Raw genomic sequence first — 12443 nt, 5'->3', positions numbered from 1 at the left:
TATGATAATTTAATTAAAAACCCACAAATGCTCGCTTTTCACAGGCTTGCACAACAGTTTGAGCGTTGTGTCAATAACAGTTCTCTGAGGGAGGTACTTATTATAGTTCAAATTTTGAATCTCCCCAAATGCCCAGTGGTGCTCCCCAGCCTGGAGCACAACTGGGTGGTGGGACCTTTGCCAGATGGAGACTGTTGAATGGAAGTGAGGTCACTGAGGGTTGGTGCCCTTAAAGGGACTCCCTTGGTTTCCTGGTCACTGTGAGAAAAGCATCTGTGGCCCCTGCAATAATGTTCTCACCACAGCTCCGAAAGCAACAGAAACAACTGAGCAAGAGCTAGAACTTCTGAGCTTATGTCAAAATAAATCTTTCTTCTTTTCAAATTGATTCTCAAGCATTTTGTCACAGTGAGAGAACACAGACTAACACACACACACCTCCAAAGATCATGCCACAGAAGAAGCAAGATGTGACTGCCTCGCCGAATAAGATACTGAGCCATGTGGCTAACAGACAAGTATAATGGGCTAATATAAGTTGTAAGAGTTAATAAGAAGTCTGAGCTAATGGGCCAATCAGTTTATAATTAACATAGACCTCTGTGTGATTTCTTTGGGACTTAATGACTACGGGAACCAGGCAGGACAGAAAACCTCAGACAAGAGATCCCCACCATGGTGATCATGGACTCACCGTCTGAAACTGTAAGCCTAAATAAACTCTTTCATCTAAAACAATGGTTTCCAACCTGTGGGTCGCTACCCCTTTGAGGTCAAAGAACACTTTCACAGAGATCACCTATCAGATATCCTGCATATCAGATATTTACAATATGATTCATAACAGTAGCAAAATTACAGTTATGAAATAGCAATGAAATAATTTTAGGGGTGGGGGTCACCGGGTCGCAGCATTAGAAAGGTTGAGAGTCGCTCTTCTACAAATCGCTTTGGTCACAGTGCTTTGTCACAGCAGTAGAAAAGCAACTAAGGGACCTTCCCATCAGCTGAGGAACCACAGGCACAGTAAGGAGAAGGCAGTACAGTGGGGGAGTGTTTAGAACTTAAAGGACATTGAAGGGGCAGTCCAAATGAAGGCAAGATGAACGGCACTTGCCAAGCTTTAGCAGGAGCTTCAGGTCAATGAATGCAGTCTGGTATTTCCTTGAGAATTTTTCTCTCTCTCCCCACACATCCAGGTAGTTGTGGTCCACTGTGCTCATGCTAATTGCCTGACTCACCTGCCAGTGACTCAGGCACTCTCCTTTAAAGCAGCCTTGGGTCCAGAGCAGCGTGAGTGCTCAGGGCAGAAGCCATGGCTCCTGGATTCCACTTCTGGGTCCTGGTCTGCTGGTCAGTGCTAACTATGGCAGAAGGTAAGCGTTTGGGTTTTTATTTACTATGTGGGGGTTAAATAGTTAATACCATATGGAAGGCAAATGTGGCTTTATGATTATACATTTCCATAATTTGGAAATGTTTATATCTGCTCTCATCAGCTCATGTGGTTAAATGAAAGGCTGGATTTTCTCATCTGAATCCAAGTCTCAGCACTGTGATTTGAGACACTTGTAGCCTCTTTGAGCATTACACATGAATTTCTCATATGTAAACCAACAATATTAATATGCATTATAGTGGAGCTGAAGAGGACCATTGAACTATGTGCAAAAGAAAAGAAAGGAAGGAAGAGGGAGGGAGAGAGAGAAATTAAGAAATTCTCACATTAAAAGCATTACACAAATGCTATTATTGTCACATGGTTACCAAGCTAACAATGCCAACATGGAATTACAACGCTGTCTGTGAGTTCAGGGCCAGCCTAGTCTACATGGTGAGTTCCAGGATGGACAACCAGAGCTACTTAATGAAACCATGTCCCCAAACAGGTAAAAATACCATTTGAAATGTGAGATTTGATCTCTGAGCTTACAGTCTAGGTTCTACGTCCTCACTCACTTGAGTTTGTTGTGGGACTGACCTCCCAACAGGGTCATCATGTCCCACACTCCCTAGGCCCTCGCCCCTCCATGGCAGCAGCTGCACCTTTCCTGCTTCACATCCGCTTTCTGCAATCCTGCTTCAAGTAGCCGCATTTAAATGTGACCATAATGATGCATTTGCAAGCTTTCTCAAGACACAGTATTGTAAGAGAGCCGTTTTTCCCCTCTTTCCCATCTTTGGGTTGTCATGGCAATCCGTACATCACCTACAGCATATGTGCCATTCCAGTCCGGAATGCAGATCTGTATATCTGTAGCATCTTCCCCATCCTCAGAGGCAGGCGCTGTCTTTGTCGTCTCTGCATTTAATTCAGCACCTGACAGGGGCCACGCTCACTGTGGAACCCGCTTCACTGACAACACACTGAGAGAGGCCTACAGGACATCTGCTGGGCTCGAAACCACATCTTTCAAATGAGGGGTTTGACCAAAATAGTCAATCGTTCTCTGAGTCTACGAAATGGATTAAGTTACAATTATTATGAGTCAGTTAACCACGGCACTGGTACCTCTTTGTGGTCCAAGTCTGAGATGGCGTGGGAATTCTAAGGCTCCGGCACTTTGTGAGGGAAGAATGGCATACCTAGACATCAAGTCCCAAGCCTGCATCTCTAAAAAGCACTACAGTTCACTACAAAACAGCTATTGTCTGCCCAGTAAACCACAGACTACAGGTAATTAGAAAAAGATCTGCTCATCGTTACCTTTTTTTTTAAGTGCTAGTTTTTGGGTGTGTTATAAATTTCATGTCTAGACTGTAATAAGCCCATTTAAAATTGATAGCCAAACTCCAAACAATATTTTGGAGTTTATTATACAATACTATAATTTTAAATATAAATTATTATTGAAGACATTCAAAAACAGGAATTATATACTCACTGAATACCACAAAAACGCCAAAAAAAAAAACCAGCCAAAGTCTGCCTAGCCATTGGGTGAATACACCGAGTGTTTACTAAAAACACTGTCATCCAGAAGTGTTCCAGGTCCCTAGGGCATCAGCAATGGCCAACAAGATCCTACATTTTATAACTATGTACTTTAGGCCTATCCTCACCTCGATGCACAGATCATGTTAACAAATGGACCTAAGAACTGGAGCTTGGGCTGCTAAAAAATCCTTCTACAGCATCCACAGCCATAACAATTGACAGTGGCGACTGCCAACTCACTAAATGTGTACCGTGCACTGTGCAGCAGGACACATCGAGAACCATGAATATCTTATTTTGGGTAATCTCACAAGCCCATTGTACAGGTCATATTATTCTCTCCATCTTACGAATAAGGAGAGCTCTCGGGTGAGGGCATCCGCCTATAGTCACAATATTAGAAGCAGGACTCAGGGATTCTGCCCCTGGAACGTCATGCTGCCCTGCCTCTCCAGCTGTTTTTAATCAACATTCAACTTCGTGACCTGCTTCGGTCTCATTAGGCTTTCGGGATGCTTAGCTCTGCTGTCCAGTGCTTGTGCTGGTTTGGCAGTGTGTAACATGTGGGAAATATGTGTTAATCCTCACACTATCCCCCATGTGTAGGAACGTGGGAACTTTTACAATTCTAGAGATGGAGATTTCTCTCAATTGATTCGGTTCTTCCACAGGCGCTGGGGTGGGGCCAGTAGATATCTCAGAAATGATAACCTCATGGCTCTGGTAAGAGTGATGCTGGTGGCCAAGCCTACTAGGAAGTTCTGGCAAGGGAGGGGCTATCACACCGCCTTCATGCAGGGAAGATGAAGGATCTCCCTAGGGAGCTCTAACGTGGGGACTAGATGAGAGCTGTAGGGAAAAGAGGTACAAAATAGAACTGTAGACATCTGGAACCCAATTTTAAGCCCAGGAATATTAGGCTTTGCAAAGGAGCGTTTGTAGAGTGGAGGAGACAGCCACTGCTGTCGAATGTATATGTAGTTTATAGCCCGCTTTAACAAAAGAACCTAAAAAGTTCATGGCGGATCACTGTTTCCTCTCTGAAATGTGACATTGAATAATCTTGGAGAGGTGGATTCTTCGAATCATCATTGGAGTTTTGAAAGCACTTTAAGGAGAAAGGCTAGATGATGACAGGAAGTGGGCAGAATGAGGTCACACAAAAGGACAGATGGACAGGGTCAGTGGAGCCAGGGAAAGGAAGCACAGATGACGTCAGGTGACAGGACGGTTTGACTTTGTAACATGTGACAGATTCTCAAACCAACTCCTAGGCTCTTACATTTTATTTTTATTAAGTTTTATTTTATGTAAATGGGTGTTCTGCCCACATGTATGTCTGCATACCACCTGTGTGCCTAGTAGAAGAGGGTAGTTATGGATGGTTATAAGCCACCATGTGTGTGCAGGAATCAAACCTGGGTCCCCTGGATGAGTGGCCAGTGCTCTTAACCACTGAGCCATCACTCCAGCCAATGTTCTTACATTTTAGAACACTTGTGTTTCTAAGTAGTGAACTGAAGCAAAACATGTCAGATTGGGGGAATGCGAATCAAATAATCCCACACTAACTCCAAATAGGGTATACTAAGGTTTTTCGCAGATCTCAAGGAGGAAATAGGAATGGGGTCCAACATCCAGGTGTGACGAGTGGAAAGAAGAGGCTGAGTGGGTGGGTGTTCCCATGGACTTTTTGGTACCCAAAGGTCATGCCCTACCTTGTCCAGCCTCTCAAAGGCCATTGGCTAAGGAAGTTCCCCATCAGTGACCTAATATAATCACCATGTGATTAGTTTGTTAGGAAAATATCATAACATACTTATATGGTCTTGTTGACTGCCTCAAGTCAGTGATAGAAGCAAGTTGCACCTTGATCTTGGGCCTTGTGGATTCCCAGAAGAGAACACTAAACTTCTAGACAGCTCAACCTAGGAGAAAATCTTCATGTCATGCTCTAGCACCCAATCATCATGGAATTTAATAAGATGACGGGGCTGGAGAGATGGCTCAGTGGTTAAGTACACTAACTGCTCTTCCAGAAGACCCAGGCTCAATTCCCAGCAACACATGGTAGCTCACTGCCATCTGTAATTCCAGGAGTCCTAATTCCTCAATGACTAGCAAGTGAATGTTGAGTGTCCATCAACAGCCCAGTTAGTCATGTCCAGGTGTTCAAGACTGACATTTGGAAGGACTGTGAATTCAAAAAGGGACTAAGGACTCTGGTGGCTGGATAAGCACATCCCGGGCAGCCACGAAGCTCACATCAACTGTACCAACAGGGGGAGGATCTAGTTCTTCCTAAATTCATCAGCACTCTCAGTCTCCTGTGGGAGGCTCATGTTTCCACCATTATGTCTGCCCGTCGTCTCGTGTCTAGAGAGACGCATGCTAAGCCAAACAACTCTGCACAGCCGAGACCAACTCAACCAGTGACACAGCACGGGAGGAAGTGACACTTGGGTACATCCAGATTTCTTCTCAAACATGAGTTGTCTGCCTTTATTTAAGACAAGGTTTCTCTGTATAACAGCTCTGGCTGTCCTTGAACTCATTTTGTAGACCAGGCTGCCCTCCAACTCACAGAGATCCACCTGCCTCTGCTTCCCAAGTGCTAGTATTAAAGGCATGCACAAACACTGCCAGACTTTTCTTTTTAGTTTTTTTTTTTTCTTTTTCGAGACAAGGTTTCTCTATAGTTTTGGAGCCTGTCCTGGAACTAGCTCTGTAGACCAGACTGGCCTCGAACTCACAGAGATCCTTCTGCCTCTGCCTCTGCCTCTGCCTCTGCCTCTGCCTCTGCCTCTGCCTCTGCCTCTGCCTCTGCCTCCCGAGTACTGGAATTAAAAGCGTGCGCCACCATCACCTGGCTCCGGTTTATTTTCTTAATAGTAAATAAATTCTTTTTTTTTTATTTCAGTGAATTTTCCTTATTTTGTTGTAAGTCATATACAAAAAATAATACCTTCAAATCTTAAAAGTACAACCTTACCACATTTTAAACCGGTATACATATGTTATGTGTGTGTATGTTACATATATCCAAATCTACTTAATAACCACCAAGATCAAGGTGTAGAACATGGCCTAAAGAGTTTCTTGGTTAATTCCTCCATGAAAGAACATCTGTGCTTACCCTCAGTTGGCCTGATTGGTTTTTTAACCATAGCTTCATCTTGCTTACTCTTGAACTTCCTATAAATGGACTCTTACGATGTACATAGTTTTCTGTCCAGTTTCCTTTGTTCAACATAACATGGACTCTCGGTTTCTAGGTATTAGCTGTTCTTCCTCTGCGCTCCCAGAGACTGTTGCATTGTATGAACACACACGGTTTATTCAGCTCTTCTCCTATTGATGGGCGTTTGGGTTTTCTAGACTGCTATGGACATGTTTGAACTAGTATTTTGGGGTAAATATGCATTTGTTTCTTTTGGGCCAGTTCCCCAGATGGAAACGTGGATCACTAGGTGTGTCCACGCTTCGTTCCCTTGGACCACTGCCACGCTTTCAAATGTCTCCGTGTTGCACTTCACTTCTCTCTCCCACCTTCACCCTGAGGGATCTAACTTTCTCCGCTTCTGCTGCCAGGCCCATTTCCTGACCTACATTTTCATTTCCACAGGACAAGATGTAGTGACCCCTCCTGGTGGCTCACCAAACAATGGGAACCCTACAGACTGTCAAATCTTCACACTCACCCCTCCGCCCACAACAGGGAGACCTACAGTAACAAGGGCCCAACTCAACCCAAGGATGCCCCTGTGGACTTGGACTTATTTTCTGCAAAGGCCTGGCTTCTACCTGAGGCTTCCTAACAGACCTTCTCTCCTTCCAAACTACAACTACGGCTTCCAGTTAAATCGTTTCTACCTGCCACAAGGTAGGCTGATTACTGAGAGGTACCTTGGAGGAGGACGGTTCCAGAGCGGAAGTTCATCTGAGGAAAGCACAGAGAAATGAGAAGCCCAAACACACGGAAGCAAAAGTATCGACACCTCTGAAAAAGATGATGAAACTGTTTCTCTCTCCAGTCTAAAATCCCCGCATTAGAAGACTAAGAATCCTCAGTGCCATTGACTAGACATTTGTCCACAATGAAGAGATTGGATTACACATTTTGTTTACAAAATCAGGTAGTAACTGGATATTCTTATCCCACAAATATTAACACAAATAAAATCTTTAAATGGGCTGTTCCAATCATTTCTATCCATACTTAGACACCAGCAGTATTCATTAACCCCCTCTTCCATATTAGAGTGGAGGACATTTTAAAGAGACCATGATGAGCCGAATGTAGAAATTAATGACACTCTTTCATACTCGCTGGGAAACAGAGAATAGGTGGATCCACAAAGTGAACTTTAAAAGAAATTTTGAAGTTTAAAGCAAAAGGCCTTCCAGAGAATGTGACTCTAGGTCACACTTTAATTGTACACTGAACTATCAAACTCGAATCATTTGCACAAAACCATCCTAACTTTAACATTAACTAGTGTACTAACTTGATAAACACTTCACTGTTTCTCCCATAATCATCGCATAGACAAATGAGACATCACACAGGTAAAATGAAATACTTCCCTTCAAATTCAACATGTTTCCAATCAAACACTTAGTATTACAATACCCGGATGTTAGTTAACGCCAACTCAGCTGTGGGGACCTTGCACTCTCAGGTGAATGACAAACTCACCTCTGTGTGCCTGACCTCTAGAAAGCCCCACCTCTCGCCTGCGTCACGGGAACCTGGGTTCTGTGCACGTGGCCAGTGGCTTCCCCGTGTTCTCAAGAACTGTGTGCGAATGATGCTGTCACTGCTGCTGCAAGGGGAAACAAACCATACTACCACAAACGCATGAACTCTGGAAATGGACATCCAGGACAAGGACAGGACCGTCATGCCAACCGCTTCCTCCGTGTCACATGATGAAAGTGGAAACGGAGTGTAAGAGCAGATGTTTCCTCCAAACTTCTAGGCTTAAACCGATTTGAGTCCTCAAGAAACTCTATTTTGAAATAAACTTTACATGTTCTCTCTGTGTGGGGAAGAGGAAAACCAACCAGAAAAGACCACGCTTGGGCAAACGTAAAGAAAGAAGAAGATTTGGATTTCCATCCCATGTCTCTTTCTGGCCCTTCATGGCCACCTATGTGCTTGGCACACTCACTCACAGCACCCACTGGCTTAAACCAACCCGGGTTTAGATTGGAGCTTTCTTTCTCCACACATTAGAACTTTTGCAATTATAACAGTCAACAGTCCTGGGCCGGAGAGATGGCCCAGCAGGTAACGGTACTTGCTACGGAAGCCTGGCAGCTTAAGTTTGATGGCACAGAGCTCACAGGAGGCTGAGGAGGGAACTGGCTGCACTAAGTTGTCTTCGGACCTCTGTGCTGATGCTGTAGCACAGCAACACACACACTTCCCACACATACAACAGTGACCAATACGAGTTTACAATTGGGCAGTTCTGAAACCTAGTTTTTTTGTTTATTTTTTATTTATTTATTATGTATACAATGTTCTGCCTGTATGTGTCCCTGAAGACAGAAGTTGGCACCAGATCTTATTACAGGTGGTTTTGAGCCATATGGTTGCTGGGAATTGAACTCAGGACCTCTGGAAGAGCAGTCAATGCTCTTAACCACTGAGCCACCTCTCCAGGCCCCTGAAATCTAGTTTCTTACAAGGCCACATCAGGCGGGAAGTCAGTCTCCGGTTACACAGCAATGGTGGGTGACAGCTACAACGTGTCAAGCATTGGGTCTGTTGCTGAAAGCGGGTTAATAGTGTAGAGTTTGACAGAAAGTTCTGCAGCTAACTTGAGATAAAGCACCATCCCACTCCCTGTGCATGTGTGGTAGGCAGCACACACTTACAATAAAAACATAAGTTTTTGTGACCTAAACATGTTTTCATCATTCCTTCAGTTTCATAAACTTTGCTTTTAAAACATGGTGGCTCCTGGCTAGTTTGTGGGGACAGTCTTCAGCCATCAACACCTCGTGGTGAACTAGTTTCTCCAGTGTGTTCCTTTCACATGTAGCGGTTTCGAAGCAAAGGGACCTCTCAGAGGGAGAATGGTCATTCTTTAATGCATCTTTGGCTTTGAGGCAAGAATGAACCAGGTAAGTCTATAAACTTCTAATCCATACAGATAAGCTCAATTTAACCCTAAAACAAACTCAAATTGAAGGACATTTTTAGAACCAGCATCTTCAAAAGTGTTGGCGCCATGAAGGGTGAAGGTTGAAGATGAAAGTGTCGCGTCACTGAGCGCTACAGGTATGTAGCGTTGAGTGACCGCGCACGCACTACAGGTACGCAGCATCAAGTCACCGTGCGCTACAGGTACACAGTGTCCAATTCCTGGTAGATCCCGGAGTGGGAAAGCAAGGGAGGGGTGGTCATAAAGGACTCAGACACCTGGAAAATTCAGAATATGAACAATGCATTTGATAATAGTGTTATGTCAGAGTTACATTTCTGAATTTGCTAATTCTGTAAGAAAGTATCGTGTTCTTAGTGAGGAGACCCTGGGGCATTTGATGGAGAGTGGGAATGTAATTTCAAGAGTTCAATCTCAGATCATCCAAGGGGAAAATGTGCTTGATAAATGAGCGGTAGATAGATAGATAGATAGATAGATAGATAGATAGATAGATAGATAGATAGATAGATAGATAGATAGATAGATGGATGGATGGATGATAGATAGATAAGAGCTGGGCGGTGATGGTGCACATTTTTAACCCCAGCACTTGGGAGGCAGAAGCAGGCGGATCTCTGTGAGTTTGAGTCCAGACTGGTCTACAAAACAAGTTCCAGCACAGTCAGAGCTGTTACACAGAGGAACCATGTCTTGATAAAAACAAAAACCAAACAAGCGAACAAACAAACAAAACTGGAGAGGCTGGGTCGATGGCTCTGCAGTTACGCATATTTACCAAGGACTTGAATCTGGTTCCTAGCACCCTGCTCAGGCTGCTCACAACCACCGTAACTCCAGTTCCCGAGTACTTGATACCCATTCCAGAACCCAAAGGCTGCAGCATTCACATGTGTGTGCATGCATACACACACACACACACACAAATTGAAAATAAATCTTTTCTAAAAACACAGAAGTCAATCTTATATTTATGCACACCTTAAAGAGGAGTTAAAAATATAACCCTACAATACAGGAAAGCTGGCTCTGCTTCTAAAGGCAATGTTTAGCCTCTAAGTTTTTAAGTGTGTGTGTGTGTGTGTGTGTGTGTGTGTGTGTGTGTGTGTGTGTAGAGCAGGTTTAAATTACAATGGTGTTGTTGTGGTTTGTTTTGGATGAGACAAGGTCTCACTGTGTAGCCTTGGCTGCTCTCACAGAAGACTAGGGTTCAATTCCCAGCACCCACATGGTGACTAATAACAGTCTTTAGCCAGCCCCAGGTGATCTGATCCCCTCTTCAGGCTTCTGTGGACACGAGGCACGAATGCAGTACACATACTTACATGCAGGCAAAACACCCATATGCAAAATTAAAAAATAGATAAATAGTCTTTAAAACTTTGAGTCCAATCCTCTTTGTAAAAGCCCTCTGCAGGACCAGGTAAAGACGTAAGTCTGTGGGTGAGGAGGAGTTTGGCTCAGTAGCAGAGTACCCTTAGGAATCAGGACCCCCAAGCGGTGGTGCACAAAAGACAGGCGTTTATTACATGTTCTGCATAAAATCAACTGTTTAACTTTGAAAACATCTTTCACAATTTCCTTCATTGCTCTGCTGGGGACGCGGGGTGTATGGTGGTGCTGTCATGAAACACAGCAGAAGTCTGGTCTAAACCTGGTTTAAAGCCCCTTGGTCTCCACACCACCACCTGCCTCCTTTCCCATCCTCCCTGATTCAGTTTCCTTGAGTGATTTTTTTTTTTGTTTTGAGACATGGGATAAGGACATACATTTTTAGACATAAAAAAGATGCAAGTTTCCTGTAAAAAATTCTGCTGTGCATTTTTAAAATTGAGAATCCAGTGGAGTGATGGCAGCTGGGTTTGCCAACTGCCATCAGGGTTGGGTCTACATTATGCAAATGAACAGAATCGAGGGAGAAAGCCAAGATCGAGGTGGATTCTCTTTCCACTTGCCGTTCACTCTGAGGACTGACTTACATTCTACCACTGCCTGGCACGTCACACTTGAAAACCCTGTTTCCAGTCAGTCCTAAAGATGTTTAAAGCCTTGAAAGACTGGAACTCTCAAAGTGGCCTGCTCAGCGTTCCTGTCCCTCTGTCTTTCACCCATGTCCCCAGTTTCGTTTTGGGAAGCAAATCTGCTTCCATGATTCTGTCAATTCCTTGTCTTGTACTCAGAGCTCTTGATGACATCCATGTAGCTGTCTTTCTTTTGGGCCACCAACCAGCTCCCAAATCATGACATGGAGACTTCTTGTCAGTTATGAATGCGCAGCCTTAGCTTAGGCTCATTTCTTGCTAGCTCTTAGAACTTATTTTAGCCTATTTCTCTCCATCTATGTTTTGCCTTTCTTTCATTCTGTATGTCCTGCTCCGTGTCTCGCTGGCTGGTGGCTGCCTGGTCCTGGGTGTCTCCCCCTCTTTCTCCTTCGTTCTCTCTCTCCCTCCTGAGCCTAGATTCCTACTCCTACTTATTGTCTCTGCCTGGCAACCCTGCCTATCCATCCACTGTCTACCTACTGGCCATTCAGCTTTTTATTAGACCAGTCAGTACCTTAGGCAGGCAAAGCAACACATCTTTACATCATTAAACAAACGCAGCATAAACAAATGTTAACACACCTTCACATTATTGAACAAACGCAGCATAAACAAATGTAACACACCTTCACATTATTGAACAAACGCAGCATAAACAAATGTAACACACCTTTACATCGTTAAAGTAATATTCCACAACATAAATAAATGTAACACATCTTTGCCTTGTTAAAGTAGTAAGTCCCCAACACATCCACTGTTCTTTATCATGTCCACTTTCCCAACCAGCCACATCTCTGCCTTGCTGACCTAGGAGTCCCCAGCCACCTAATGGCACCCAGGGAGCCCCGATAATCACAGAGGCTGTGAGGAGATCATGACTACCCAGTCTTCTGTGTCCCCAGTGTGTTTCAGAAACTCCTGGAGCCTGGATAAGCAGTGTGCTCCCAATGCTTGCTGGGGAGCACCAATGCTCACTGGGGAGCACCACCGCCCTGGTGGTGCCTTCTCACGCCCCATTACAGTGTTCCCAGGCCTTCTCTAAGTTTCAGGTGACTGACAACATCTTACCACTTCAACAAGAACACACACAGCAGAAAAGAGTGCTGTAGAGATGGCTCAGTGAGCTATGCTCCCAGCACCTCTAACTCCAGTTGCAGGGGATCTGACACCTCTCACATCCATGGGTGCCTGCACACATGTGCATTCCCACATACAGACTCACGCAATATACATTCACACATGATTAAATCTAAAATAATAGTAAATCACCATTTTTAGATGCAT

General features: G+C 44.2%; 1 protein-coding gene across 1 annotated transcript; it reads left to right on the top strand.

The window, feature by feature from the left end:
- Positions 1 to 1214: 1214 nt before the first annotated feature.
- Positions 1215 to 7044, top strand: Odaph (odontogenesis associated phosphoprotein). Its single transcript, XM_075943886.1, has 2 exons — positions 1215 to 1376; positions 6564 to 7044. The coding sequence occupies exons 1-2, from the start codon at positions 1316 to 1318 to the stop codon at positions 6899 to 6901; spliced, it is 399 nt and encodes a 132-aa protein (XP_075800001.1). The 5' UTR covers positions 1215 to 1315; the 3' UTR covers positions 6902 to 7044.
- The last annotated feature ends 5399 nt before the right edge of the window (positions 7045 to 12443 follow it).

Source organism: Microtus pennsylvanicus, chromosome 12 (genome assembly GCF_037038515.1).
Source record: "Microtus pennsylvanicus isolate mMicPen1 chromosome 12, mMicPen1.hap1, whole genome shotgun sequence".
NCBI classification, from domain to species: Eukaryota; Metazoa; Chordata; class Mammalia; order Rodentia; family Cricetidae; genus Microtus; species Microtus pennsylvanicus.
Note: the sequence above shows the minus strand (reverse complement) of the source record. Positions and strands in the feature narration are given on the sequence as shown.

Bases quoted from the DNA above. Each gene is read 5' to 3' on its own strand.
- Odaph (XM_075943886.1), top strand. From the start codon at position 1,316: ATGGCTCCTGGATTCCACTTCTGGGTCCTGGTCTGCTGGTCAGTGCTA. The intron at 1,377-6,563 runs GTAAGCGTTTGG...TCATTTCCACAG, and splicing joins AGTGCTAACTATGGCAGAAG to GACAAGATGTAGTGACCCCT.